This window comes from Jaculus jaculus, chromosome X (assembly GCF_020740685.1).
Source record: "Jaculus jaculus isolate mJacJac1 chromosome X, mJacJac1.mat.Y.cur, whole genome shotgun sequence".
Taxonomy (NCBI): domain Eukaryota; kingdom Metazoa; phylum Chordata; class Mammalia; order Rodentia; family Dipodidae; genus Jaculus; species Jaculus jaculus.
The window spans coordinates 63,952,845-63,978,742 of NC_059125.1; the positions used below are offsets into that span (position 1 = coordinate 63,952,845).

At 47.2% G+C, this 25,898-nt stretch overlaps 1 protein-coding gene across 1 annotated transcript; it reads right to left on the reverse strand.

Moving 5' to 3' along the window:
• Positions 1-964: 964 nt before the first annotated feature.
• LOC101599080 (uncharacterized protein CXorf49 homolog) lies at positions 965-23,908 on the reverse strand. Its single transcript, XM_012949300.2, has 3 exons — positions 22,682-23,908; positions 21,780-21,924; positions 965-1,113 (listed from the first exon to the last, which is right to left on the reverse strand). Exons 1-3 carry the CDS (start codon positions 23,906-23,908, stop codon positions 965-967), a joined length of 1,521 nt encoding a protein of 506 aa, XP_012804754.2.
• Positions 23,909-25,898: the final 1,990 nt, after the last annotated feature.

Here is a 25,898-nt window from a genome sequence, read left to right on the forward strand (position 1 = left end):
ACTAGGTATAAAGCATGAATCAGAAATGCTTTAAAATACATATTTTATAAAAGAACTGAACATATACAAAAAGATCACATACACACCCTGAAAGATAGAATGTTGAAGTGCCTGGTGCGTTATAATTATTTTTTTAAAAATACGACTCTCACTGCTAACGCCAGGTTGATGTTGACAGACACTGTGTTCAACCAAAACCCATCAAAGCAGATATCTAGAGGCTGTTGAGACCTCAAAACTAAGTCAGATTGCTAACAGGCCTGCCATAGCTCAGGGGACATTACAGAAGAAGGGGTGGAAAGATTGTAAGAACTACAGTGTGGGTAGGAATACCCTGAGGCAGTCCTTCCTTCCCCAGGGACTGACTGAGGCCTTTATGAACTCACAGTGAATACCACAACCCCTCTGAGGATGTCCCCAGGGAAACAGATATGAAGCTTGAGGGGATAAAAGAGTATAACCCTATATATAAATTAAATAAACTGTGCTGGAGGGATTGCCGAATGGTTACAGCATTTGACTGCAAAGCCTAAGGACCCAGGTAAAATTCCCCAGAACCCATGTTAGCCAGACGCCCAAGGGGCACACGGGTCTGGATACTGTTTTCAGTGGCTGGAGGCCCTGGCACGCCCATTCTCTCTCGCTCTCTCTCCAAATAAATATTTTAAAAAGTAAATAAGGTTTTTAAAAATAAACAAATTTAAATAAACTTGAAGATTATACCAGAAATTCTCTGAGCATGATTCTTGAGGTCTTTCCAGTGTCACAGTCACAATGGAAAAACAACCAATAAAAATTAAAATTAAAAAAAATACAGTTTTGCATACATTTCCCTTAATATTTTATTTCATTTCTTAGTAGGATTCAATTCTGATATTGAATCTATCAGTGAGTATAAAATTATTCAGTTCACTAATATTGGATTTCAAGTCATTTAAGTTGAAAGTGAAAACAGGAAGTTTTCTTAAACTGGACTTTCATCTGCTGTAGTATTTGACTTCACCTTCTGCTTTCGCTTTTTGGTCCTCTCTGGGATGGCAGGAGGAAATTTGTCCTGGTCGAGACCTGCAGGAAGTGGTGGTGCCTTTGTACGGGAACTTTCGGTACCAAGACCTACTGAAAAACTTGATGGACACAGAAAAGTTTGGAAAAACTCGAAATCTTTCTCTTCATCAATGTTTTGTATGCTTTTGTAGGCAGCAGTGTAGAACTCTAGAGCTCGGCCAAAAAAATAACATTTCAATTGTGATAATTTCTGAAAATATATACTTTATGTCTTTTAATTTCTGCCGCTGAAAATTATCCATATTATCCAGCAGCTATTGAGTTGATTGGGCAGAGTGTGCTTCGCTCTTTGTAGCTTAAGCTCTGCCTGTGTGATGGCACATCTGCTCCAAGGGCTTTGGCGACGTGTTTTCTCTAACTTCATTCTCTGCTTGATTTCTTGACCCTTTCCTATGTGAGGCCCTGGATACATGAGTGGGCTGGTGTGGGTGTGAAGTGAAGGGGCTACTAGGGATTCAGAGAGAGGGACCAGACCACCTCACCCTTCTGAAAGTCCAGCTCAGCAGCAACAGTGGCAGAATTGGGATGGGAAACTCCTCAAATCCTGTTTTTCAGTCTTAGAATTTCACATAGTGTTAGGAAGACTTTTTTTCTGTATTTTTAAATGAAGCTGTAATATTAAACATCAAGGAGAAACTGGAGAGTTGGGCACCAAAATGCTAATAATGGCTATTTCAGGGTGGTGGGATTAAGGAATGAGTGTGATGTAGTTTTAATCTTGAATATCCCTCAAAAGTCCATGTGTGGAAGACTTGATCCTAGCCTGTGGTGCTATTAGAAGGTGGTGGGAGTCAGAGGAAGGGTCCAGTGGGAGGTCATTTGTGGTGTGCGCTTGAAGGAGAATGATGAGACCATGGTCCCTTCCTGTCTCCCTTTACTGACCAGTACAGGGAGAATAGGCCTCCCTCCTCTGCCTCATGCTTCCACCACCACAGGCCCACAGCTGTAGGGCCAAATGGCCATGTGCTAAAACCTTTGAAATGTAAATCAAAATAAGTCTTTTCTCTTTATAAGTTGTTTAGGTCAGGTATTTTCTCATAATAATGGAAAGCTGATTAACATAGAATTATTTTCTCTATACTGTTCTACATTTTTCAAAATTTCCCAAATGGTCATAGACAAAAACAGTGGAGGTAGGGTGTGGTGGTTGCACCCCTTTCATCCTAGCACTAGGGAGGCAGAGGTAGGAGGATCACCATGAGTTCAAGGCCATCCTGAGTCTACATAGTGAATTCCAGGTCAACCTCAGGTAGAGCGAGTCCCTACTTTCAAAAAAACCCCAAACCAATAAATAAATAAGTAAATAAATAAACAAACAAACACACACCAGTGGATGTCAGGTTAAGGAATAGAATCATGGGATTTGGAATCCCATTAGGTTAGGATTTCAGGCTGATTTATGGGTCTGAACTTCCTTATATGGAAAATGGTCTCCACACTACTCAATTAAAAAGGTCATTATGAATGTCCAAATAATATACAAGATGTCTGGTGCATATGTCATGATCACACACCCCATCACTAAATACTAACTAAAAATATGCAATTCCACTAAGTCTGTTTTGAGATAGGATATCAATGTATAGCCTAGACTGGCCTTAAACTTTCAATCCTGCTGCCTCCTCAGCCCTTTTAATTTTTAATATTTTGTTTATTTATTTGCAAGTGGAAAAGAGAGAATATGAACGGGTATGCCAAGTTGCCTTTGCAACTCCAAAAGAACAAATGCACCACTCTGTGCACCTGGCTCTACATGGATACCGGGGAATAGAACAAGAGTCCACCCTGGCTTTCAGGCTTTGCAAACAAGTGCCTTTAACCACTGAGCTCTCTCTCCAGCCCAAGAGGCTTTTTTTTAAAATTTTTATTAACATTTTCCATGATTATAAAATATATCCCATGGTAACTCCCTCCCTCCCCACCCCCACACTTTCCCATTTGAAATTCCATTCTCCATCATATTACCTCCCCATTACAATCATTGTAATTACATATATACAATATCAACCTATTAAGTATCCTCCTCCCTTCCTTTCTCCACCCTTTATGTCTCCTTTTCAACTTACTGGCCTCTGCTACTAAGTATTTTCATTCCCAAGAGGCTTTTTATAGACCATTTTATTCCAATCAATTTGACAATGTAGAAAGACTGATCCAAGAAAGAGTAGCAAATTTCAATCATTTCCTAACTATACAAAAGATATCAGGAGAGATAGAGAGAATGAGATTGACATTGACAATCCAGGATGTGGTAGTTTGTGTGAATCCCCAGTATATTCAGGAATTTATTGAAGTTTGTAATTTAGATCTGCAGCCACCTGTCGTCAGGAGGTGTCATTGGGTGGATCCTAGGGTCTAGACCTGAGGTGAGGTGGTGGATTTGAAATCTAGTCTAAAGATATACAAAGTGTTTGAGCTTAGCCTAGAGTTCCAAAAGTGTGTTTGCAGGTAGTAGTGTTGGGGCTTGTAGCTTTTTTTTTTTCTCTGTTTGGATCTGTGAAAGGGGCCAGCTTCTTCTGCCATTATGGAACTTCTCCTGGATATGTAAGCTTCAATAAATATCCCTTCTTCCATTACTGCGCCTGATTTGGGAGTTCATTCTGCAAACTGAGGCTGTCTGCTACACAGGTTCTCCAGGGGTCTCCAATGAATTTCAAATGATTACTTTCTTAATATTATTCTTATTTATTACAGACAGAGAATGGTCATGGCAGGGGCTCTAGCCTCTGCTGATGAACTCCAGATGCATGGACCACAATGAGCATCTGGTTTACATGGGTACTGTGCAGTTGAATCTGGGTACTTAGGCTTTGCAGGCAAGTGCCTTAACAGCTAAGTCATCTCTCTAGTCCCTCCATTGAATTTTAAAAATATTTTATTTATTTCTTTGCAAGGAAAGACAGAATGAGAGGGGAAGAAGAAGAGGAGGAGGAGAAAAGACAGACCAAGATAATAGGCATCCTGGGGGGCTCCAGCCAGTGCAAACAAACTCCAGATGCATGTACCACTTGTGCATCTGGATTAATATGGGTACTGGGGAATAGAACCCATGTTGTTAGGCTTTGTAGGCAAGAGCCTTAAACACTGAGCCACCTCTCCAACCCTCCATTGAATTTAGAAAAATGATCTAGGGGTAATTATATTCAGTTTGATATAACTCCTGGAGAAAATTGTAAAAGGTTATTCCCCAATTCATGTTATAAGATGGGAATTACCAGGATACTAAAAATTAGTGAGGGCTGTTTGAGAGAGGGACACCTCAGGTTTGTCATACACTTGTGCCATAGAAAGAATTTTTGTTAGTCGAATTCTATATGATAAATTAATGGTAACACATGACATAACTATACTAGATTCATGCCAGGAATAAACACATGACTTAACTTCAGAAAATAAAGTAATATTCTTCACATTTGCAGACTAGAAGAGAAAACACGTCCTTCATATTCAGAAAAAGAAATTAGGAAATTTTGTCTCCCTCTCTCTCTGTCAGAGACGCACTAGCTCTCTCTCTCTCTCTCATAAATAAAAATAATTAAAAAATAAAGAGAGATCCAGAGGCTACAAAGAAGGAAACACTTGGGCTGGAGAGATGGCTTAGTGGTTAAGCACTTGCCTGTGAAGCCTAAGGACCCCGGTTCGAGGCTCGGTTCCCCAGGTCCCACGTTAGCCAGATGCACAAGGGGGTGTGCACGCGTCTGGAGTTCGTTTGCAGAGGCTGGAAGCCCTGGCACGCCCATTCTCTCTCTCTCCCTCTATCTGTCTTTCTCTCTGTGTCTGTCGCTCTCAAATAAATAAATAAAAAAAAAAGAAGGAAACACTAAATCAGATCTCTTTGTTGCCTGCCAAGCTTCAGAGAACATTTCAAAAAAGGGGATAGAAAGATTTTCAAGGCCTCAGATTGTGTGGGAATAGCCTGGGGCACCTGTCTCATACCCAAACCTAGATGGACTGACTGGACTGAGGGGGTTTGGTCCCCACAATGAATACCAATAACCTCACTGAAGAAGACCTTCAGCAATTTTGGTATGGGATGACTGAGGTTCTAAGACTACAGCCTTTTTATTTAACAAAGTCAATAAAAATAATAGAAATAGGGCTGGAAAGATGGCTTAGCGGTTAAGGCACTTGCCTCAAAACCAAACGACCCAGGTTCCATTCCCACGTGAGCTAGATACACAGGGTGGCACATGTATCTGGAGTTCATTTGCAGTGGCTGGAGTGTCATTCTCCATCTCTATCTGTGTGTGCCCCCCCCTCAAATAAATAAAAGTAAAAGATATGATGAAGAATGGAATTTCAAAGGGGAAAGTGCGGGGGGAGGTATTACCATGGGGTATATTTATAATTATTGAACATGTTAATAAAAATTGTGAAAATAAATAAATAAATAAATAAAATTATTTTTTAATTTGGTTGTAGCTGGGTGTGGTGGCACATGCCATTAATTCCAGAATTTGGGAGGCAGAGGTAAGGGAATCACCCTGAGATAGAAGCCCCCCTGAGGCTACATAGTGAATTCCAGGTCAGCTTGGACCAGAGTGAGACCCTACCTTGAGAAACGGAAGGAAGGAAGGAAGGAAGGTTCATTGGTTCTGGCATAATGTAGGGGATGTGGAGAGCTGGGAAATCTTTTGCTGTATTTATAGGAATATACAATGACTCAGGTTTTGTGGAAAATAATATGGTAGTTCTTCACAAAATGAAACCCTGGGTTACCATATGATACTCAAATTTTGCTTTTGAATTGTTTTCAATAAACAAGGTTTGGGGAGCTTCTGCTCAAGGTGGCGGTGGGTGAATTCGGGCAAGAATTGTGTGGCTCCAACACTAGTAGGTCCTCGTGGAGCTCCACTGGGGGAGATCCACAGTAAAGGGGGTGCACATTCAGAAATCTCCTATGCCCTCAGGAACCCTGCTAGCCCTTCTTGCTGGGGCACTCTGTTGTCAATCTAGCTGTGGCCTACTGGTTGTGATTCTCCGAGCCCCCGACCACTGAGCTGCTCCTTTGTGCCTGCGTGTCCCCCACACCCTGCCATCCATGAGATCTCCAAGCCAATGAACCACCCACACCCCACAAAGGCCCCTGCTGATTGAGCCTCCACACCCAAGGTACGCCCTTTCCAGTCCCCCACACCATGTGCTGCACCAGGGGGGCACCCACATTCTCAGCAGCCCTCGTGAGCCCCTTTGCGTGCTTCATGTAGTTTCTTGCATGTACCCCTGTGAGTCTCCCACACTCCATGCCGCCCCGTGGACCGCCCACACTCCGATTAGTCCTGCGACAGTCCCCCACACTCTCTAAAGTCTCTGATTGTGCCCCAGCTAGTCCCTTAGGCCCAGCTCAGCTCCCGAGGGTCAGTCCCCCACACCCCAGTGTACTGCGTGTGCCCTTGAGAGTGCCACAACATCCCATGCCCCTGTGTACACAGTGTGAGTCGCCCACACCTTGTGTTGCTATGGGCACCCCTGTTTCTTCTCCTATGCCCCATGCAGCCCTTGAGCAGCCCTCTGAGTCCCCAACACGCTATGCCAACCATTCTGGTTGCCCACACCCCCGTTCAGACCACGCGAGTGCGTAAGTTCTTCACACCCTGAGCAGTCCTGACACACGTTGGTCCCCCATACCTCAGGAGGCCTGAGTACACCCCTGTGAATTCTTCACACACCGTGCCCCCCCGGGGTCCGCCCACACCCCTCGAAGCATCGCCTCAGTCCCCCACACTCTGGCAGGCCACTCACACACATGGAAACCCACGCATATTCCTGTGAGCTCCACACGCCCCTTCAGCCTCCATGCATCTGTCCTCCACACCCTGCAAGCGAGTCCCTATTGCCCCCTCTGGCTCCATGCTTTTGTCCCCCAAACATCACGCCACCTGCGCGAGCCCCTGCGAGTCTCCCACACCCTGTGCAGCTCCTGCGGGCCATCCACATGCCACGCACCTGGTCGAGTCCCTGAGAGTCCTCCACACCCTGCACAATCCCACGCGTCAGTCCCCAACATGGAGTGCCACCTGCGGGCATTCCTGCAAGTTTCCCACACCACACAGGGTCCATATGTGACCCCAAATCCCGCGCTGCCCACGCCCACGCATCCCTGTGAGTCACCCACAACTGGCCTTCAACCCTTGGTCCTATACATCGCGAGTTCACACCCAGCGCGTGCCACTGCGAATCTGCACACCCAGCATAGCGCCTGCAGGCGACCCACATCTCCTACAACCTGTGTGCCCCTTGGAGTCCCTCACGTCCTGTTCAGCCTGGGTACACTCCTGCGAGTCCCCACATCCCACACCGCCTGCATGCGCATCTGTGAGTCCCACACACACTCCACAAAGCCCCAAGTCCGTCTCCACAACCTAAGCCACCTGAGTGCGCCCCTGCAGGTCCCCCTCACACCTCTCCACCTGTGTGGGTCCTCACGAGTCTCCCACACCCCTTGCCACCCCTGTGGTCTGCCCACAACCCAGACAGCTGTGTGTGCCTCTGGCAAGTTGCCCGTGCCCTCTACAGCCCCCACACGTTGGCCCCTTACACCCTGAGCTACCTGCCTATGCACCTGTGAGTCCTCCATACTTCAGGCATTTCTGCGAATACCCCACACCCTGTGCAACCCCTGAGGACCGTCCACAACTCCGGTAGCCTACTGCACCCCTGCGAGTCACCCATGCCTCTCTCAACCTCCCCGTCTCTGTCTCCCACACCCTGATTATGACCCTGTGAGGTCCCCACACTCCATGCAGAGCCCGCGGGCCACCCACAGCCCGAGCACGCCCCTGCGAATCTCCCATGCTCCTTGCAGCCTCACAGGCACCTCTGTGAATTCCCCAAGGAGAACCTGTGATTCTGTCTCCCACTGCCCTCTGCAACCCTCCACATCAGCACCCAACACCCCACGCGACCTGAGTGCACCCCTGTGAGTATCCCACACACTGTGCTGCCCATGTGGGCCACCCACACCTCTCGCAGCCCTAGCAGTCCACGCCGAGTGGGTTGCCCACACCCTGTGCTGTCTGTGTGCACCCTGCAAGTTTCCCACACTCCCTGTCGCCCATGCGGGCTGCACACAACATGCTCTGCCCACCCCCGCGCACAACTGTATGAGGCCCCCACATCCCGTGCTGCCCCCAAGGGCCGCCCACACCCAGCAGACCACATGCACCCCTGTGAGTTCCGTATGCACCGTTTGGCCTCTGTGTATCTATCCCCCAAACCTCGCCAAGGCCACCCACACCCTGCTCAGGCCGCACGGGCCCCTGTGAGTCCCTCACACCATGGAGGCCCCTCACCTCTGTCCCCCAGACCTTATGCCACCTGCGTGTGACTCTTCAAGTCACCCATGCCCCAAGCCATCTTGGCGCAGTCACACACCGAGCAGCCTGTGCGCACGCATGTGGATCTCCCACGCCCCACTCAGCCTCCATGCATCGGTCCCCCACACCCAGGGTGCACCATGGGTCACTTCGTGCATCTGGTTTTGTATGGGCTCTGGGGAATCGACCATGGATTGTTAAGCCTTCCAAGCAAGCACCTTTATCAGCTGAGCCATCTCTCCAGCTCATAAAAATATTATTTTAAAAAAAGTTTTGTCCTCAGTGGAATGGGAGAAGGAACATAACATTATAATTCAATGGGAATATGGCCAGTAGGAAATGTATTTATACAATAAAGAGACAGAGTTCTCAATTTTTAAAAATTATTTATTTATTTATTTGAGAGCAACAGACACAGGGAGAAGGACAGATAGAGGGAGAGAGAGAATGGGCGCACCAGGGCTTCCAGCCTCTGCAAACGAACTCCAGACGCGTGCGCCCCCTTGTGCATCTGGCTAACGTGGGACCTGGGGAACCGAGCCTGGAACCGGGGTCCTTAGGCTTCACAGGCAAGCGCTTAACCGCTAAGCCATCTCTCCAGCCCAAGTTCTCAATTTTTTAAGCAATGTTTGAGCCAGGTGTGGTGGTGCATGCCTTTAATCCAAGCCCTTTAATCCAAGCACTAAGGAAGCCTAGGAGCATTGGTTGCCCACACCCATGGCACGCCCACGAATCACCCACACCCTGCGCAGTTCGTGCCCCTGAAAGTTCCCCATACCCCATGCCACCCATGCGGACATCCGCAGCCCAGCCAGTCCTCCAAACCCTGGGCAGCCCACGCGCACACCTGCGAGTCTCCCACACCCTGCTCAGCCTCAGTGCCGCAGTCTCCCACACCCTGCATGCACCCCTTCGAGTCCCGCACTCGTCCTTGAATGCCCCCAATCCCTGGGCAGCCCCTGTATTTTGGTCACCAACACTCCGCGAGCCCTTCCTCTATCCCTGTGAGTCCTCCCTACCTGTTCCACTCCGCGGGCTTCCCATGGTCAGCGCAGTCTGCACACACCCCAGCGAGTCTCCCACACCACAGCAGGTAGTTCTAGCCCTGGTCGCCCCCCCTTATTGCTGTCAGAATAAGTTCACCAACAAGGATAGGAGCTGGAGAGATTGCTCAGTGGTCACGGAGTTTGCCTGCAAACTTCCTGAGTTCCATTGCCCAGTAAGCTAGATGTGCAAGGTGGAACATGCCTCTGGACTTCCGTTTGCAGTGGTGGGAGGCCCTGGCATGCCTATTTTCTCTCTCTCTCTCCCTCCCTCTCTTTCTCTCTCTCCCACCTCGCCCCAGGTATAGTGGTTCATGCATTTAATTCCAGGACTCTGGAGGCAGAAGTGATAAGAGGATCACTATGAGTTCATGGCCAGCTTGAGACTGTATAGTGAATTCCAGGTCAGCCTGGGATAGAGAAAGACACCACCTCAAACAACAACAACAACAACAAAAACAAAACAAGGTTTGGGTTGGAGAGATGGATCAACTTTTTTTTAAATTTAATTTTTATTAACATTTTCCATGATTATAAAAAAAATCCCATGGTAATACCCCCCCCCCCCACTTTCCCCTTTGACATTCTGGATCAAATTTTAGGTGCTTACTTGCAAAGCCTAATGGTATGGCCTCTATTCCTCAGTACCACATAAACCCAGATGCAGAGAGCCACATGCATTTGGAGTTGTTTTGCAGCAAGAGGAGGCCTTGGAGTGCCAATTCTTACCAATAAGCCCTCTGCTTTCAAACAAAAAAATGAAAATATTTTTAAATTATTTATTTGCTAGGAGAAAGTAGGAGAATGAGAGAGAGAGAGAGAGAGAGAGACAGAGAGAGAGAGAGAGACAGAGAGAGAGAGAGGGAGGGAGAAAATAGACACACCAGGGCCTCTTGCTAAGGGAAATGAACTCCAGATGCAAGCACCATTCCATGCACCTGGCTTTATATGGGCTCTGGCTAATCCAACTTGGACTGTTAGACCTTGCAAGCAGAGTCCTTTAACAGCTGAGCCATCTCTACAGCCACTGAAAATACTTTTTTAGGTGCATATATGTTTAGGATTGTAATGTCCTCCTGTTGGAGTGTGCCCTTAATCAATATAAAGTGACCTTCCTTATCTTTCTTGACTAACGTCGGACTAAAGTCTACCCTGTCTGATATTAGGATAGCAACCCCTGCTTGTTTTCTAGGCCCATTTGCTTGAAACACCGTCTTCCAACCTTTCACCCTAAGATAATGTCTATCCTTTGTAGAAAGGTGAGTTTCTTGGAGACAACAAATTGTAGGATCCTGCTTTTTAACCCAGTCTGCAAATCTATGTCTTTTCGTTGGGGCATTGAGGCCGTTGATATTAAGAGATATTATTGAAAGGTGTGTATTTATGTTTGCCATTTTGTGTGTGTGTGTGTGTGTTTCTGGTTCTACCTGCGCTCTCTTCTGTTAACTAGTATTTAAGTATTGCTTGTTTTTTCTAGGTTCCTTATATGTGTGCTTTTCCTTTTCTTCAGCATGGAGGATTCTATCAAGTATTTTCTGTAGAGCTGGTTTTGTCTTCAAATACTCCTTTAACCTGCTTTTGTCATGGAATGTCTTTATTTCTCCATCTATTTGAATGGATAACTTTGCAGGATAAAGTAACCTTGGTTGACAGTTGTTATCTTTCAGAACTTGGAATATATCACTCCAAGCCCTTCTGGCTTTAAAAGTTTGTGTTGAATAATCTGCTGTAATCCTGATGGGCTTGCTTTTGTAGATAACTTGATTTTTCTCTCTAACTGCTTTCAATATTTTTTCTTTGGTGTGTGTGTTTGGAAGTTTGATTATAATATGGTGAGGAGAGGTTCTTTCTGGGTTTTGTCTGGCTGGGGTTCTAAAGGCTTCCTGTATCTGCATTGGCACCTCTTTCCCAATTTGGGGGAAATTTTCTTCTATGATTTTGTTGAAGACGCCTACTATGCCTCTGGAGTGGAGTTCTTCTCCTTCTACTATGCCTTGGATTCTTATATTGGATCTTTTCATAGTGTCCCGAATATCTTGAAATTCCCACTCATGCTTTTCTATAAGTTTGTCTTTCTCTTTGTTGGACTGCGTTAGGTCTGCCACCTGGTCTTCTAGCTTAGATATTCTGTCCTCTCCCTCATCCATCCTACTGGTGAGATTTTCTACAGAGTTTTTTATTTCATTAACTGTGTTCTTCATTGCTAGTAATTCTGACTGGTTTTTCTTTATTATTTCTATTTCCTTATTTATGTCTTGTATTGCCTTCTTTATTTTGTGAAATTGGTGTCTTGCATCTTCTTTGATTCCTTTGATTTCCTCTTTGATTTCTTCTTTGATTGTTTTGATATGTTCTTTGACCTCTTTGAACATATTTATAATCATTCTTTTGAACTTTTTCTCAGGCATTTCCTCTAACTCTTTCTCACTGGAGGACATTTCTGATGCATTAATACTTTTAGGTGGATTTATATCGTCTTGCTTTTTAGTGTTTCTTGTGTTATAATGTATATATTTTTGCATCTTGGATTAAGTTAATGCTTGGATTTTCTAGCTAGCTGTGTATTCTTAGCTGTATCAATTTATTTGATGTAATATATTTTCAGGGTAGGACCTTAACGTGTTAGGTGTGGCTCTTAAATCTCTCAGAGTATCTACAAAGATGTTCTTAGGGGTTGAGTTTCCCTGCTATAGGAGTATTCAAGCAGGCTGAGTGGAATAAAATACAGGTAGATTCTAAAATTTAACTAAACACTGTACAAATTCAATCAAACACATCCCTGAGTATGTATGCAAGAGTAGTTATTATAACGACCAGATCCTCTATCAACAAAGAGGTTAAGATTTCTGGTCTGTTGAGGGATCCAAGTCAACTTGCGACCAAGTGAGACCCTTCCCTGGTGCAATCCCAGTTACCTTGGATGATTTTGGTCTCAGTCAAGTTGCTGCCTGGGTCGTCGGGCTGCTGTTCAGATTTCTGGAGCTGGGCACTTGCTTTTCCTGCGGGGCAAACCGAGCCTGGCAAGTGTGGCCCTGCAGATCAGCACCCCTGCTGTTGGAACTGCTGCTGCTCAAGCTGCCCCTTCTGGGTCTGTAGCCACTGCTGCTGAAGGTGTTGCTGCTGGACCCACCTCTACTGCTGCCTCTGCTGCTACTGTAGCTGCCACTGCTGGAGCCACCACTGCTGCTGAAGCTGCTGCTGCTGTGTCCACTGCTGCTGCTCCCCCTGAAGCTGCTGCTGCTGAGTCTGCCGCTGCTGCCACTCCTGGGTCTGCTGCTGCTGGGGCTGCTTTTACTGGTGCTGGAGCCGCTGATGTTGCTGCCGAACTCTGCTCCTGCTTGGGTCCCACTGTCAGCCCAAGTTGGCGTGGCCAGGTCCCAGGCCTTTGCTCTGTTTGCAGGAGCTGGGCTCAGGTGGTGGGGGAGGGGAGTGAGCCGCAGCTGCTTCCTTTCTCTTGCTGCTCCACGTGTTCTTCTACCTTGCGGTCTGTTCCTCCGCTGCTCGCTGCCGCTCTCCCCTCACATTTCCCGAGTTGCGGAGAGGGCGGTGTGAGGGAAAGCTCCTGCACCTGGCTTTTCCTGCGGCTGGAGCCGAGTCTGGCGGCTTTCTGGTGCACCGCGGCCGTGGCAGTTGGCTGAGCTGCCGGAGCCACTTTTCCCGCCTGTGCAGGCTCTGGATGCTCTGGAACTCTTCTACTTCTCCACTGCCGCTTCACTTTCCTATACACCTCACTTTTTAGTAAAAGTGTGTATTTTGCTGAGTTTTTTTTGGTCTTTTTCCCCCTAGGCTGCTTTGGCGTGGTACCTACGCTGCCATCTTAACCGGGAAAATACTTTTTTAAATGTTTGTCAGCTGTTGGCATGGACCATGGAGAGACCTGGTTAGAATCTGGAGGATAGCCAGTCCCCAGATTATTAGCCTATCTGGTGCTGGAAGATGCTACATGAGCTATCAGGGGAAAATGGCCAACATCTGTCCAAGCAACTCAAAGTCTAAGCGACTCAGAACAAAACAACCTGACATGATGCCCACACAAAGTGCAATAGTTGCACACAGCTATGGTGGGTAACCAACTGCTCTTGGACTGGCTAATATATCCACTCAGTGGAAAGGAAACCGTATCTGGAATTGGGAAACAGTTCAGAATCATATTCAGATAATGATTCTGCTTTCTGTTGGCAAGCCTCCAACATGTGATGTTTACATACAAAATATGTCCATATCTTATAATAAAAAAAATTTAAAAAACATTTGTCCTCAGTGGAAAAGCAACAGGGAAGCAGGAATATAACTTTATAACTCAATGCAAATATGGCCAGCAGGAAATATGTTTACACAATAAATTTCTCAATTTTTTTTAAAGCAAGGTTTGAGCCAGGCATGGTGGCACATGCGTTTAATCCCAGCACTCAGGAGGCTGAGGTAGGATGATCTTGATGAGTTCAAGACCAGGTTGGATTTATCAATTCAAAATTCCAAGTCACCCTGGGCTAGAGTGAGACCATAATGGATGGATGAATAAACAAAATGTGCTAAAATATTTTGGCTAAAATAAATCTAATGTGTATTTAAGAAAGACGCTATAAGATAGGTGAAAATTGAGGACATTATGCCAGTGAACCAGTCACTCAAAAAAGTCAAATACTGGGCTGGAGAAATGGCTTAGCTGTTAAAGCCCTTGCCTACAAAGCCAAAGGACCACACTTCAATTTCCCAGAACCCATGTAAGCCAGGTAAATAAGGTGGTGCATGCACCTGGAATTGATTTGCAGCAGCTGGAGGCCCTGGTGTACCCAATCGTACCCTCTCCCTCCCTCCCTCTCTCTCTACCTCTTCTCTCTCTCATAAATAAATTAAAAAAATTAAAAAGTCAAATACTGCATGATTCTACTCATGAAATAGCTATCAGAGACAAATTCATAGAAACTGGGATGGAAGTTATTTTTTAATGACTATATATTTTAATTATACAAATCATATATATATATATATATATATATATATATATATATTGGTTTTTCGAGGTAGGGTCTTGCTCTAGCCCAGGCGGACCTGGAAATTCATTCTGTATTCTCAGGGTGGCCTCAAACTCATGGTGCTGGGATCAAAGGCATGCACCACCATGCCCAGCTCTACAAATGTTAGTATTTTGAAGGTTGGATATAGGACAGTATGAACAAACCTAACACTACTGAAGTGAACATGAAAAACTGATCAAGATAAATGTTATATCATATCTTAATATTTTGGTTAGCATTACTAAGAAATGGGTTTCATTGTAACATTTTCATGCATATATGTCTGTATACATTGTTCTTATCCACTCCAAATTTCCTATGTGGTCTCCTTATCCCCTTCATCTCATCCCCTTGTTCCCAGTAAACAGTGCTCCCTTCTGCTTACATCAGTATATTTATTCAATATCCTGTCTTGTTCCTCACTCCTCCTTTCCTTAGGGCATTTTCCTGCCCTCCTGTGGTACCCTTTGTATTTCTCTCTCTCTCATATCTATCTATCTATCTATCTATCTATCTATCTATCTATCTATCTATCTATCATCTCTCTCTCTCTCTCACACACAAACACACATAACACACACACACATTTCAATCTAGATTAGTACTTATGAGAGAAAAAATGCATTATTTGTCTTTCTCATGAAATGGCTTAGATGTGAAAGTCTGGCTTATTTTGCTTAATATCACAATCTCCATTCATGTTTCCTCAAGTGACTGAGCTATAGAGTGGGTTTAAGGCCATCCAGGACTACATAGCAACACATGGTCTAGAAATGCAGAAATATAATTGCGTTGGATAGATTCTTTATCCATTCATCCCTGGATGGACATCTAGGCTGCTTACATTTCTTGGATATTGTGAAGAGTGTGGCCATAAGCATAGATGGTGTAAGTATCTGTGTGGTGTGCTCACTTAGAATCCTTTGGACATGTGCCCAGGAGACTATAACTGGGTCAATGGTAGTTAATTTTTTTTATTTTTTGTTCATTTTTATTTATTTATTTGAGAGAGACAGAGAGAGAGAGAGAGAGAGAGAGAGGGAGGGAGGGAGGGAGAGGGAGAGGGAGAGGGAGAGAAAGAGAGAGAGAACGGGCATGCCAGGGCTTCCAGCCACTGCAAATGAACTCCAGATGTGTGCGGCCCCTAGTGCATCTGGCTAACTTGGGTCCTGGGCAATCAAGTCTTAAACTGGTGTCCTTAGGATTCACAGGCAAGCACTTAACTGTTAAGCCATCTCTCCAGTCCCAAAATTTTTAGTTATTTAAGTATTTTATTTATTTAATTTACCTAAGAGAATAAAGTGATATTGTTGTACATAAAAAGATTACAAAATAAACATGGTTCTCAAATTTAAAGTAACTGGTACATTCCCATAATCACTTGAGTTGCAATGTTCACATATTTCATAAAAAGTAAGTTTTGAGACATTATTTACATATAAGTATACGATTTCCCTGAAGAAAATGTTCTTAGGAATGCAACAATATAATCTTGGGTGCAATCAGCCCCAAAATGCTTCATGACACTGGTAGTAGACCACTCCACTCAAGCCTCAGACACAAAATGAAGGAAAAAAGAAAACTATTGTTATGTCCCTGAACTTTTGCCATTTCCATGCCAGATCCCTGCAATCTAACAGAGTAGTCACTTTTTAAAAAGAAAATTTTTTTGGTTCATTTTTTATTTATTTATTTGAGAGCGACAGACACAGAGAGAAAGACAGATACAGAGAGAGAGAGAATGGGCGCGCCAGGGCTTCCAGCCTCTGCAAACGACCTCCAGACGCGTGCGCCCCCTTGTGCATCTGGCTAACGTGGGACCTGGGGAACCGAGCCTCGAACCAGGGTCCTTAGGTTTCACAGGCAAGCACTTAACCACTAAGCCATCTCTCCAGCCCCAGAGTAGTCACTTTTTATTTGTCTTCCTTGTCAGAAAGGACACGGATGGAACTTCAAGGTGCAATGTGGGGTTGCTGGACTTAGGATGCAGTTGCCTAGTTTGAACACTGCACATATGCTTGCCAGATTGGAGACTTATCTTTCTAGCACTTGGAACTGTACAAATAGTGTGGCCTGATATCATTTTTTATCTTGCTAAGTGTTACTCATTAAAGAACAACTGTCAGTCTTGTAAATGGAAGTCAGTGATGCTGAGAACAGTCAGGAGGTTTTCAAAGCCAAGTGACACCAGGAAGCCAATGGAGGGGAGAAGTGACTGGGAGAAGGACCAAACAGGAGGTCCCAAATGGGAGGTTCCAAGGCTGGCAGTGTTGGGCCTGCTCTGAAGTGACCAGCAGGAATCCCACAACAGCCAGCCACCACATTGCTTTTCATAGAAATAGAAACATAGCATTCACATGGCCACCTGGTGGTCACAATATTCACCGACAATGGCCCTACCTGGCCAAGAAGGGATATTGCTTTACCTTTAGAGGTAATAGATAATGCGAAATAAGGAAAAAGAAAAAATGTTATTGGACACTGAGGTCATGTGGACATGAATCTCTCAGGATCACCCAGGAGTTAGTGGCAACAAGCACTATGATTTGTGACTATGATCTGTTACTCACTATCATGACTTATGGTATGGTTGCCACCTCACACCCCCTATGCAGAGTGCTAGGCTCTGCACAGCTGACTGAGGCTGCCCTGGATTTCTGGCTCAGGGCACTAGAGCACTACCTTGACTCTAAGAAGAAGACCATGGTTCTGCCAACACAATGAAAGGTAATTTGAAGGCAGGAACTTGAGCCCTGGCCCCCAGTCCAGCTGGGAGGTTGGTCCAGGCTCTCCACAGCAACAGAGAGGTTGAGGGAGAGAGTGAGTGAGAGAGAATGAATGAGGTGAGTGGGCCCAAATTCATCATTCCAATGAGTGCTACATGAATGTCTTAGACTGGAGTATGGGAAGATTCCACTGCCTGTTCTAAGGCCAGTGGGCTCTACCTATACCCACTGTAGCGTGCATCCTGCAGCACCACTCTTCTGTGGCACTAGGCCCCAATGGGAATTGGAAAGTCTCGGGAAAGAAGACAAGTGTTGACATTGCAAAGCCACTCACTGAGGTTTGCTGGTGCCCTGCAATAGCTCCTGTAACTGGCAGCTCCTTTGGTGACAATGGGCCCATGTCTCCTAGGACAGTGTCTGTTGCTGAAATGTGCCCAGTAAGAAACAGCCTACAGGTATCCCATGGCAGACTATCTTTAGTCAGTGTAAAAATTCTTCACACAGGTACCAAGTGGCCACAAAATGACACTAGGCTCAGAGCCATTGTCTGAGGAACAGGCCCACTTTCTCAGGAGGTGGATGGCTTAAGTATCCGCTGTCCATTCAGGATCTGAGGTCTATGATTGTCTTACCATGTGTGTAACTGTCAGTTTACCTGAGTTCAATATGAAAAAGCCAGAAGGGACAGAGACTGTGACTGTGGGACAGGGCAATGCATCTCTCCTACTTTCTTTTTTTTTTTTTATTGGCACCTTCCATAATTATAGACAATAAGCCATGGTAATTCCTCCCTCCCCACTTTTCCCTTTGCAACTCTACTCTCCTACTCTCCACACTCACTGCTCTCATTCTCCTCAGCTCCCCATCAGCTCAGGTGTGCCAAGCACACATGGAAATTCCCTACTTTAAAGCTGAATCCTCATCCAAGCTGGTAGCCTGCATGTCATCATTTCATTTGCAAGGCAGACCTTTGAGACCGCTTATTTATTCTTGAGTACAATCAAAAGCCTAATTCTGGGGGGCTGGAGAGATGGCTTAGCGGTTAAGCGCTTGCCTGTGAAGCCTAAGGACCCCGGTTCGAGGCTCGGTTCCCCAGGTCCCACGTTAGCCAGATGCACAAGGGGGCGCACACGTCTGGAGTTCGTTTGCAGTGGCCGGAAGCCCTGGCGCGCCCATTCTCTCTCTCTCTCCATCTGTCTTTCTCTCTGTGTCTGTCGCTCTCAAAAAAAAAAAAAAAAAAAAAAAAAGAGCCTAATTCTGTAACTCATTTTGTGACAGGTTTGATGCATGGCCTTGCTTTTGATGACTTACACTTCCTCCTGCCTCATGACCTCCTATGTTAAGGATTGGAAACATTGTTCTAGTGAAAGGTTGATATGGGCCTTGCTGGTGTGTATCCAGTCCCTTCCTTATACACCGTGGCCCTGTGTTCACAACCTCCCCCCACTCCGACTCAAAGATTTCTCCCTCAAGGTCCATACACTCTATTCACAACTACACACAGCCAGACCAAGGCACATAGTTGATGCCTTTTAAATTATGATCTCCATTAGTTCTCCACACTAAAAACCCAGTTTCTCAGGAATGGGAGCTGCCAAAATCCATACCTGCCTCACCTCACTCAATCATAGATCTTCCCTAGAGCCTCCAGCAGTACCAGGTTGTGGGTACTGGCTCAATGCAGGACGCCAGGTCAATTGTCATAAGTGAGGGTGACCTCAGACCATGGAGCTGGGACAAAGGGTCTGTGGAGCAGTCCAGAAATTGGAGCTTGGACACACAATTATCACTTCTGGGAAAAATTTGTGCCATAAAGGATGCCAAAAGTTAACTGCATGGAGGGGGGACATCCATGCTCATGGTGGTGTATTATCTTAATAAGCAATTGCAGTCTTTCAAATAACACGTGGAGAAGGCCTGTGGCTGGCCAATACCTGAATGGTAGGATTCTCTATTCAATGATGCTCCATTTGGCTGCCTGTGGACAGCTTTCCCCAGGATGGTCTAGAGGAGCCAGAACATATTCATTTCTGCACTTCCACTCTAGAAACAAATTGTCTTCTATGCTCACTGGACCCAGTTTCCTCTCTCTGTGTTTCTTGCCTTTGCTCTACCACCATCTGGAATGTGATTTCTGCCTCCAGTCCTCTCCTGATATGGGCAAGACGAAGTCACAGGACTGGAAAACTGTGTTTCCAAGCTCTGGAGTACATAGAAACCCAAGGGAGATTCACAAATTCTGAGCAAATGGTCTCTGAGTGTGGTATTCCAGAAGGGAAAGAATGACTCCAGAGGAGGACTGAGCTTATGAAGGGGAAAGATGTGCCCAACTGAGCCCTCCAGGGCCTGGTGAAATGATCCCTGAGGTGAAGAAAGCAATCAAAAGCAATGGGAGAGGTCACAGTTGCTAAGGACCAACAAGAAGGATGGGGGGTGAGAAAACTAAAGACTGAAAGGCAGGAAGGACCTGAGCTCTAGAAAGGGATCATGACATGCTGGTAAAGGTGGGGGACAGCAGGAAGAATGGGTAGATTCTTTGAGACTCCCAGAGAAAAGGATGGTAGATAACATAGGGATAGGGCATGTGGGAAAGTGAGGAAATGCTGGTGTGGACACCCTGACCCTGGAGAACCCAGACCAGGGCCCTGTGTAAGATGGACTTTGTAAAGTCAGCTCCTTGGGTATTGGCTAAATTCTTCTCCTTGAAAGGCTGAGAAAGGAGACAGAATTTCACCCTGATGCTGTCCCCCCCATCCTCATTTAAAGAGAAAGGGAAGACCACAAGACACAAGCAATACTTTAATGTGAAACTGGAAGAAGTACAGCCAGAGAGCAGGGCCTGGTTAAAGAATAACTCAGAAGCAATGGTGGTGGTGCCGCCGCTGCTGGGCTCCACTGGTATCCTCTGCTGGTCTTGTACAGAGATGCTGGTTCCAACCTGTCAAGTAAAGCAGAGTCAGGGCCAGCCCTGGGTCATTGGAACAGGCAGAATTGTGACACGCAGTGTGGTGAAGGGAACACTCACTTCAAAGAGCCTGGAAATTTCCAACAAGGGCATACATGGCCTCTGAAACAGAGAGGTTTAACAGTATTCCAGACAGAGGGAACCATAGGAACCACAGGAACCATCCCCCTACCACTGAGAACTCTAACCCTGCAGCCCTTGCCCAAAGAGCCCTGGAACTGACTCTCCAGCCCATCACCAACTCAATGTTGCAACGTTTTCAAGGATGAAGGCAAGTAGTTCTCAATTTCCTCCTTGTGAAGCAGACACACATGTGAGAGCAAACACCTGACAAACCACACCACCTCTACCACCACCACCAGCACTTCAAGGGAGAGTTAAGATGTCCCTAAAGCCCCTGAGAGGAGGACGAAACCACAGACTGGGTGGCAGATCACTCACTTTGGCAAGGAGGAGTAGGCACTGCTCTGGCTCCCACAACAGTCAATGCACTGATGGCCTGATTGGTAGCTCTTCCCCAAGGGAATTCCTGCCTGTCATCACAGCCCTGGGCACATGCATCCAAACACCCAGGTCTCATCCTCCTCCTATCCCTAGCCTTGCTCCTGCACAGGAGATTCATACCAAGTTTATCTTGGAGATTGTCTATGTCCTTCTTTAACTTTTGACACTGACCCAACAGAGAAGAAAAATGACAATAAATACCCTGACCACTCCCCAACACTCCCTCTTAGAAGTCACACCTCCCATGACCCATAGTACTCTGGAGAGACTGGCACAGAATCATTAATGGAAAATGGATGCCTTCTCTCCATGGTGTCGGGATGGGAGCAAGCTGGAGTCGCCATTTGTAGGAGCTGGAGAAAGCATTACCCCAGCACAGCCTTGTACTCCAAATTGATTGTGCTGCCATTCTGGAGAGACTGGCAGAGAATCCTTAATGGAAAACAGATGCCTTCTCTCCATGGTGTGGGGATGGGAGGAAGCAAGTTTAACTTGGACAGGGAGTCTCCTATTTATATGGGGTCCACATTTGCAGGAGCTGGAAAAAGCATTACCCCAGCTCAGCCTTGTACTCCAAATTAATTCTGCTGCCTCTCTGGAAATGGGAGAAGGGGGTGCAAAGGTTGTCCTAGGTTGCCTGAAAAAGAACACAACATCCAGCCTCCAGGCCTGGAGTGAGGGAAGAACGGCCTTGTGGGCTCTAAAATGAGGTGGCACCTCCCTCTGCTGGCAGCCACAGGCACCCACTCCACCTGCTGCTCCAGGCCTCTCTGAGCCTGCCTGGCAGGGCCAGCACCATAGCTCTGTGGCTCTGGGCTGGGCCACGCATTGTTGTGTCCACACACAAACCCTGGACACCCCTGTGTCTGAGCAGAACCCGTCAGAAACCATCGTTGTTCTATAAGCCAGCATCTGGGGTTGAAGTTCTAGTTACCAATCGTTCCCTCCCCACCCCAAACCCCACTCACAGCAGGGACAATGCGACGTGAGAAAAGCCCTGTTCACTACCAGTCTCCAACAAAAGTGCTGTCTGAGTATGTAGGGAAGCCAGGAAGTAAGGCTTCAGTCTGCCCAGTAGTGACAGAGCCCCAAGCTTCCCTCCTCCCTGTCCTCCCTGCTGCTCTCAACCCCCCAGGACTCACCAGAGGATGTGGGGGAGTTGGACCGGATGCCTCTCTGGCTCAGTGCCAGGCGCTGAGAGTTTCCTGGAGTTTGGGTGGCCCTGGTGGTGCGGTCGCCACTGCTGAAATCTCCAGGATGCATGAACACGGCAGGTTTTTCCACACTCTGTGTTAGAAGGCCACACACAAATTTCTCACTGAGTATGTGCTGTGCGGGAGTGGGGTTGTGTGTGGATGGGAGGAGTGCAGGGAGGCTCAGCAGCACTTTTTAAATATTTGTATTTACTTATTTGCACATGTGTGTGCATGCACGTTGGTACTGGCTGCCAGGGTTTCCCACTGCTGCAGATAAACACTAGACATATGCGTCAGTTTTTGTGTCCAGCTGCATGTGGGTGTTGGGATAAGACAACCTGGGAAGGCAGGCTTTTCAAGCTAGTGCCCTTCACTGCTGAGCCATCTCCCCAGCCCTCATCAGCACTTCAGCTTCAGTCAACCTCAATCGGAGGCGGTGATTAGACAAGGAGAAGCGAGGATGAAGTTTAGGAAAAGGGACTGCAAATGCCCAGGGCCCTGGCCAGACGAAGGTCCTAGAGGCAGGATTCAGGTGACCCCCAAATTGAATACACAACCAAGTTGGGCAGCCCACAATGTAAGGGCTCTCCTGGAGCCCTTTCTCACACAAACTGGAGGCTAGTCTTGCTTCCCATCACAGCCTGGCTGGTGGCAGGAGTCAGAAAATGCATAGGGTTTGGGGAACAGTAATTCAGCCACCTACGGCTCCCTTACTTCATGGAGCCCACACTGCAGCCATGTTAAACACTGAGGGCTCCCAGTGACAACCCCTGAGTCAGGGTGCAGGGTAGCAAAGGTGTTGTGGAGGTAAAGGCAGGGTGAGGAGAGCCAGAGGGTGGTTTACTCACCTGGGGCTGCAGGGCAGGCTCTTTGGCGGGCTCAGCTTCTTCTCTGGCTGCTGGCAGGGGCTCCTTTGTCTTCTTCCCCACGGATCTCTTCCCAGTACAACGTTTGGGTTCCAAAGGCACCAAAGGGCATCTAGTGGTTTTCCCAAATAATGCAACACCAGTGACTGGAGGGAAGGTGGATGGTTCCACAGGAACTGACTTGATTCTCTGCCCCCACGGAGGAAAACTGCTTCCCAGGATGACACCTGGGACCTCATACAGCGGTTTCCTCTCCTGGGCAGGCTTCTTCGTTGCACTGGCCTTGTTCAGGCGGCCTGCAGGTGCTGCAGCAGCAGTAGCACTTCTTGGGTGGCTGCGCCTGCTTCCTGCCTTTCCCCAAATCACACTTTGCTTTTTCTTACAGAAAAGGGGCTCTACTTTGCTAGAAGCCTGCTTTTCTGTGCCTGACGCGAGTCCTTGGGAAGCAGTGGTCAGCAGAGGGGCTGACTTATGGACAAAACTTTCCCCGCCACTGGCATTTGACTGTTTAGCTGTGTCTCCTCCCAGCTCCGTGGCGCTGCTGGTCTTGACCTGGTCTTTCTCTTTGATGGAAATGGTCACTCTAATTATTGGTATTTCAGTTGACTCATATGAAGACTCGCAGTCGGAGGAAAGATGTTGCACATCCATCACTTTGCTTGGAGTGTGCTGTCTTGGTGTCACCCAGGTTAGGCCTCTCCCAGCCCCTCTTCGGTACAGAGGGCCAGCAGAGACCTGCTTTGCTTCCACACAGCTTTTGGCCCGTGCACCTCTCCTGCTGGGACCAGCCTCTCTGCTACCACAACTGGCATGCTGTTTAATGCCACTGCTTTGCACAGACCTTTGTCTACGAACAACCCAGGCATCCCTCTTGGGAAAGCACTGCCAGAATTTTATACACTCCACATTCTGTTGAGGCACATACTCCAGAACATCTATTGGGACATCCACTGGGGTGCCAGGCCGACCTTCACAGCCCCAAATTACTGACCTTCCCTCCATCTCATCTGTCTGTGAAGGTGACTTGCAGAGGAGACTCTCAGAGCCTAAAAGACTACCTTTGTCTTTGCGGCTTCGCAACAGCCTCTGGTCAGGGGCTACGTTTGCTCCGTTCTGGAACCCACGGCCAAAGCGCCTCCTGGCAGAATTTTCCCTGTTTTCTGGACTGCAGGCATCTTTTTTAATAGACATCTCACTGACGGAGCTCATGTTGTCAGTGCAGGGGGTCCAATTTGAGAGAACACTGCCGGCTCATTCACCCCTTAAGCAGCTAAGCCTTAGTGAATGCGGTCACCACGCAACACATGTTAGCTTCAAACAACGCGATAACTTGGGTGATCTCGTTGCCTTCTCATTGGTCCATCACTGAGCCATCCAGCCAACCAGAGCAGTTCTTGTTGCCCAGGGCTCTACTCAATAGGCAAAATTACTTTGTAAGCTGTGTTAATGGGGAGGTGGTATAGTACAAGTGTTGGACCATCTGGTGAACTTGGAGATCTTGAGAGGTCACTTTAGGTTAACTACTGTAGTGAAGGTGCACAAGAAGGCTTTACTGTCTCTTTGGTGATGAGGGTGACCATATGGCCTCAGGGTGCACCTCCCAGATTGGTTATATGAATTCCTCTGATGGCATGTCTATGCCAGAAGGCAATTTTGGCCCGGAACATGGGGAGCACTATGGTGACCACATGGTGAGCCCAGAACTCTCACAAGGACTCAGCAGGGCCTTCTCCCAGAGCCTGGGGGTAGTGGGGAGAGAGAAGACTGCCTACCAGACCATGAAAGCTGTGAGTCAGAAAGAGGAAAAATGGATACCACAGAGGCAGGAGGGGTAGTATTTGGGGACCCAGAAGGCCAGACCAGTTGCACTGCACACCAGGAAGAGGTTGGTTTGGACAACTTGCCTCAACTCAGCATCTACACTATAGCCATCATGCAGGGGCTGAACATTATGCAGTCCCCACCTGTCCCCAGATAACTGTACCCAAGAAGCTGAGTTGCTGATCTCTCTGCCATTTGGGGGGAAAGTGTGGCATTCTCCACCTGGAGAGCCACAGGGCCCCCGAGTGATGTGAAAGGAAAGCAAGTCTCTGCTAGTCCTCTTCACCCAAGAGGGGCTGGACAAAGCCATCTTGGGGTGACACCAAGGAGAGGTGTTACAAGTAGGATGATGGCCACTGACAATACCCAACATCCCTCCGACATCACGACTTCAGAGGAGATGTCACAGATACAGAGAATGAGATCAGCCATTTTTCCCCAAAACAGTGATCAAGCCAACGTCAGCAGCTCCACCCAGCTGGTTGACACTACTATACTGTCACAAGTCTGAGACAGGGACAGGATTAGCCATATTTCAGCTCCACTGCTAACTACTCTTCCCAAGGACTCACCTCAGGCATGAAAAGGCAGGACTCGTGGGAACTAGAAACATCTTTATTAAAGGGAAAGCAAAGTGTGGTATGGGGAAAGGAAGGAAGCAGGCCCATCCCTCCAGGAGGTGCTAGTGCTGCTGCCGCACCAGCTGCAGTCAGCCTGTTCAATATCAGTGCAAGAAAGAGGTCTGACCAGGAGAACACACCCTATATGATGCCTCACATGTCATCTTGGGAAGTTCCTTCCCTCCATGGTGGAGGAGACTCAAGTCAACACCTGGGGATCCACCCACCATCCTTCCAGTCATTGGTGTTGCACTGCTTGGGAAAGCCACTAGATGCTCTTTGGTGCCTTCAGAACCCAAACAATACAAGCCCTGCTACACTGGGAAGAGATCCATGGGGAAGAAGAAAAAGGAGGCCCAGGCAGCAGCCAGAGGAGATGCTGAACCAACCAGAGATCCTGCCCTGCAGCCCAAGTGACTAAACCTCCCTCTGCCTCCCATAACCCTGCCTCTTCCTCCACAACACTTTTGCTACCCTGCACCATGACTCAGGGCTTGTCATTGGGAGCTCTCAGTGATTAGCATTGCAGACATCAAGGGAGCTCTAGGTAGCTGTCAGTTACTGTGCCCCACCCTCTGTGCATTTCCTGGCCCCTGCCACCTGGGATGGGAAGCAAGGCTAGCCTCCAGTTGGGGTATGTAAGGTCTCCAGAAGAGCCCTTACATTGTGGGATGCACAACCTGGGTGTGTACTCAGTTTGGGGTCACCTGATTCCTGCCTCCAGGCTCCTCAGCTCCAGCGTGGCTAGGGCTTTCTCA

What these genes read in the sequence shown, in the direction of transcription:
- LOC101599080 (XM_012949300.2), bottom strand. Translation starts at nt 23,908, where the DNA reads ATGAGCTCCGTCAGTGAGATGTCTATTAAAAAAGATGCCTGCAGTCCA. An exon ending in AGCCTGCCCTGCAGCCCCAG is followed by an intron (nt 21,925 to 22,681) that starts GTGAGTAAACCA and finishes CTTCTAACACAG; the next exon opens with AGTGTGGAAAAACCTGCCGT. An exon ending in CAACTCCCCCACATCCTCTG is followed by an intron (nt 1,114 to 21,779) that starts GTGAGTCCTGGG and finishes GTTTTTCAGTAG; the next exon opens with GTCTTGGTACCGAAAGTTCC.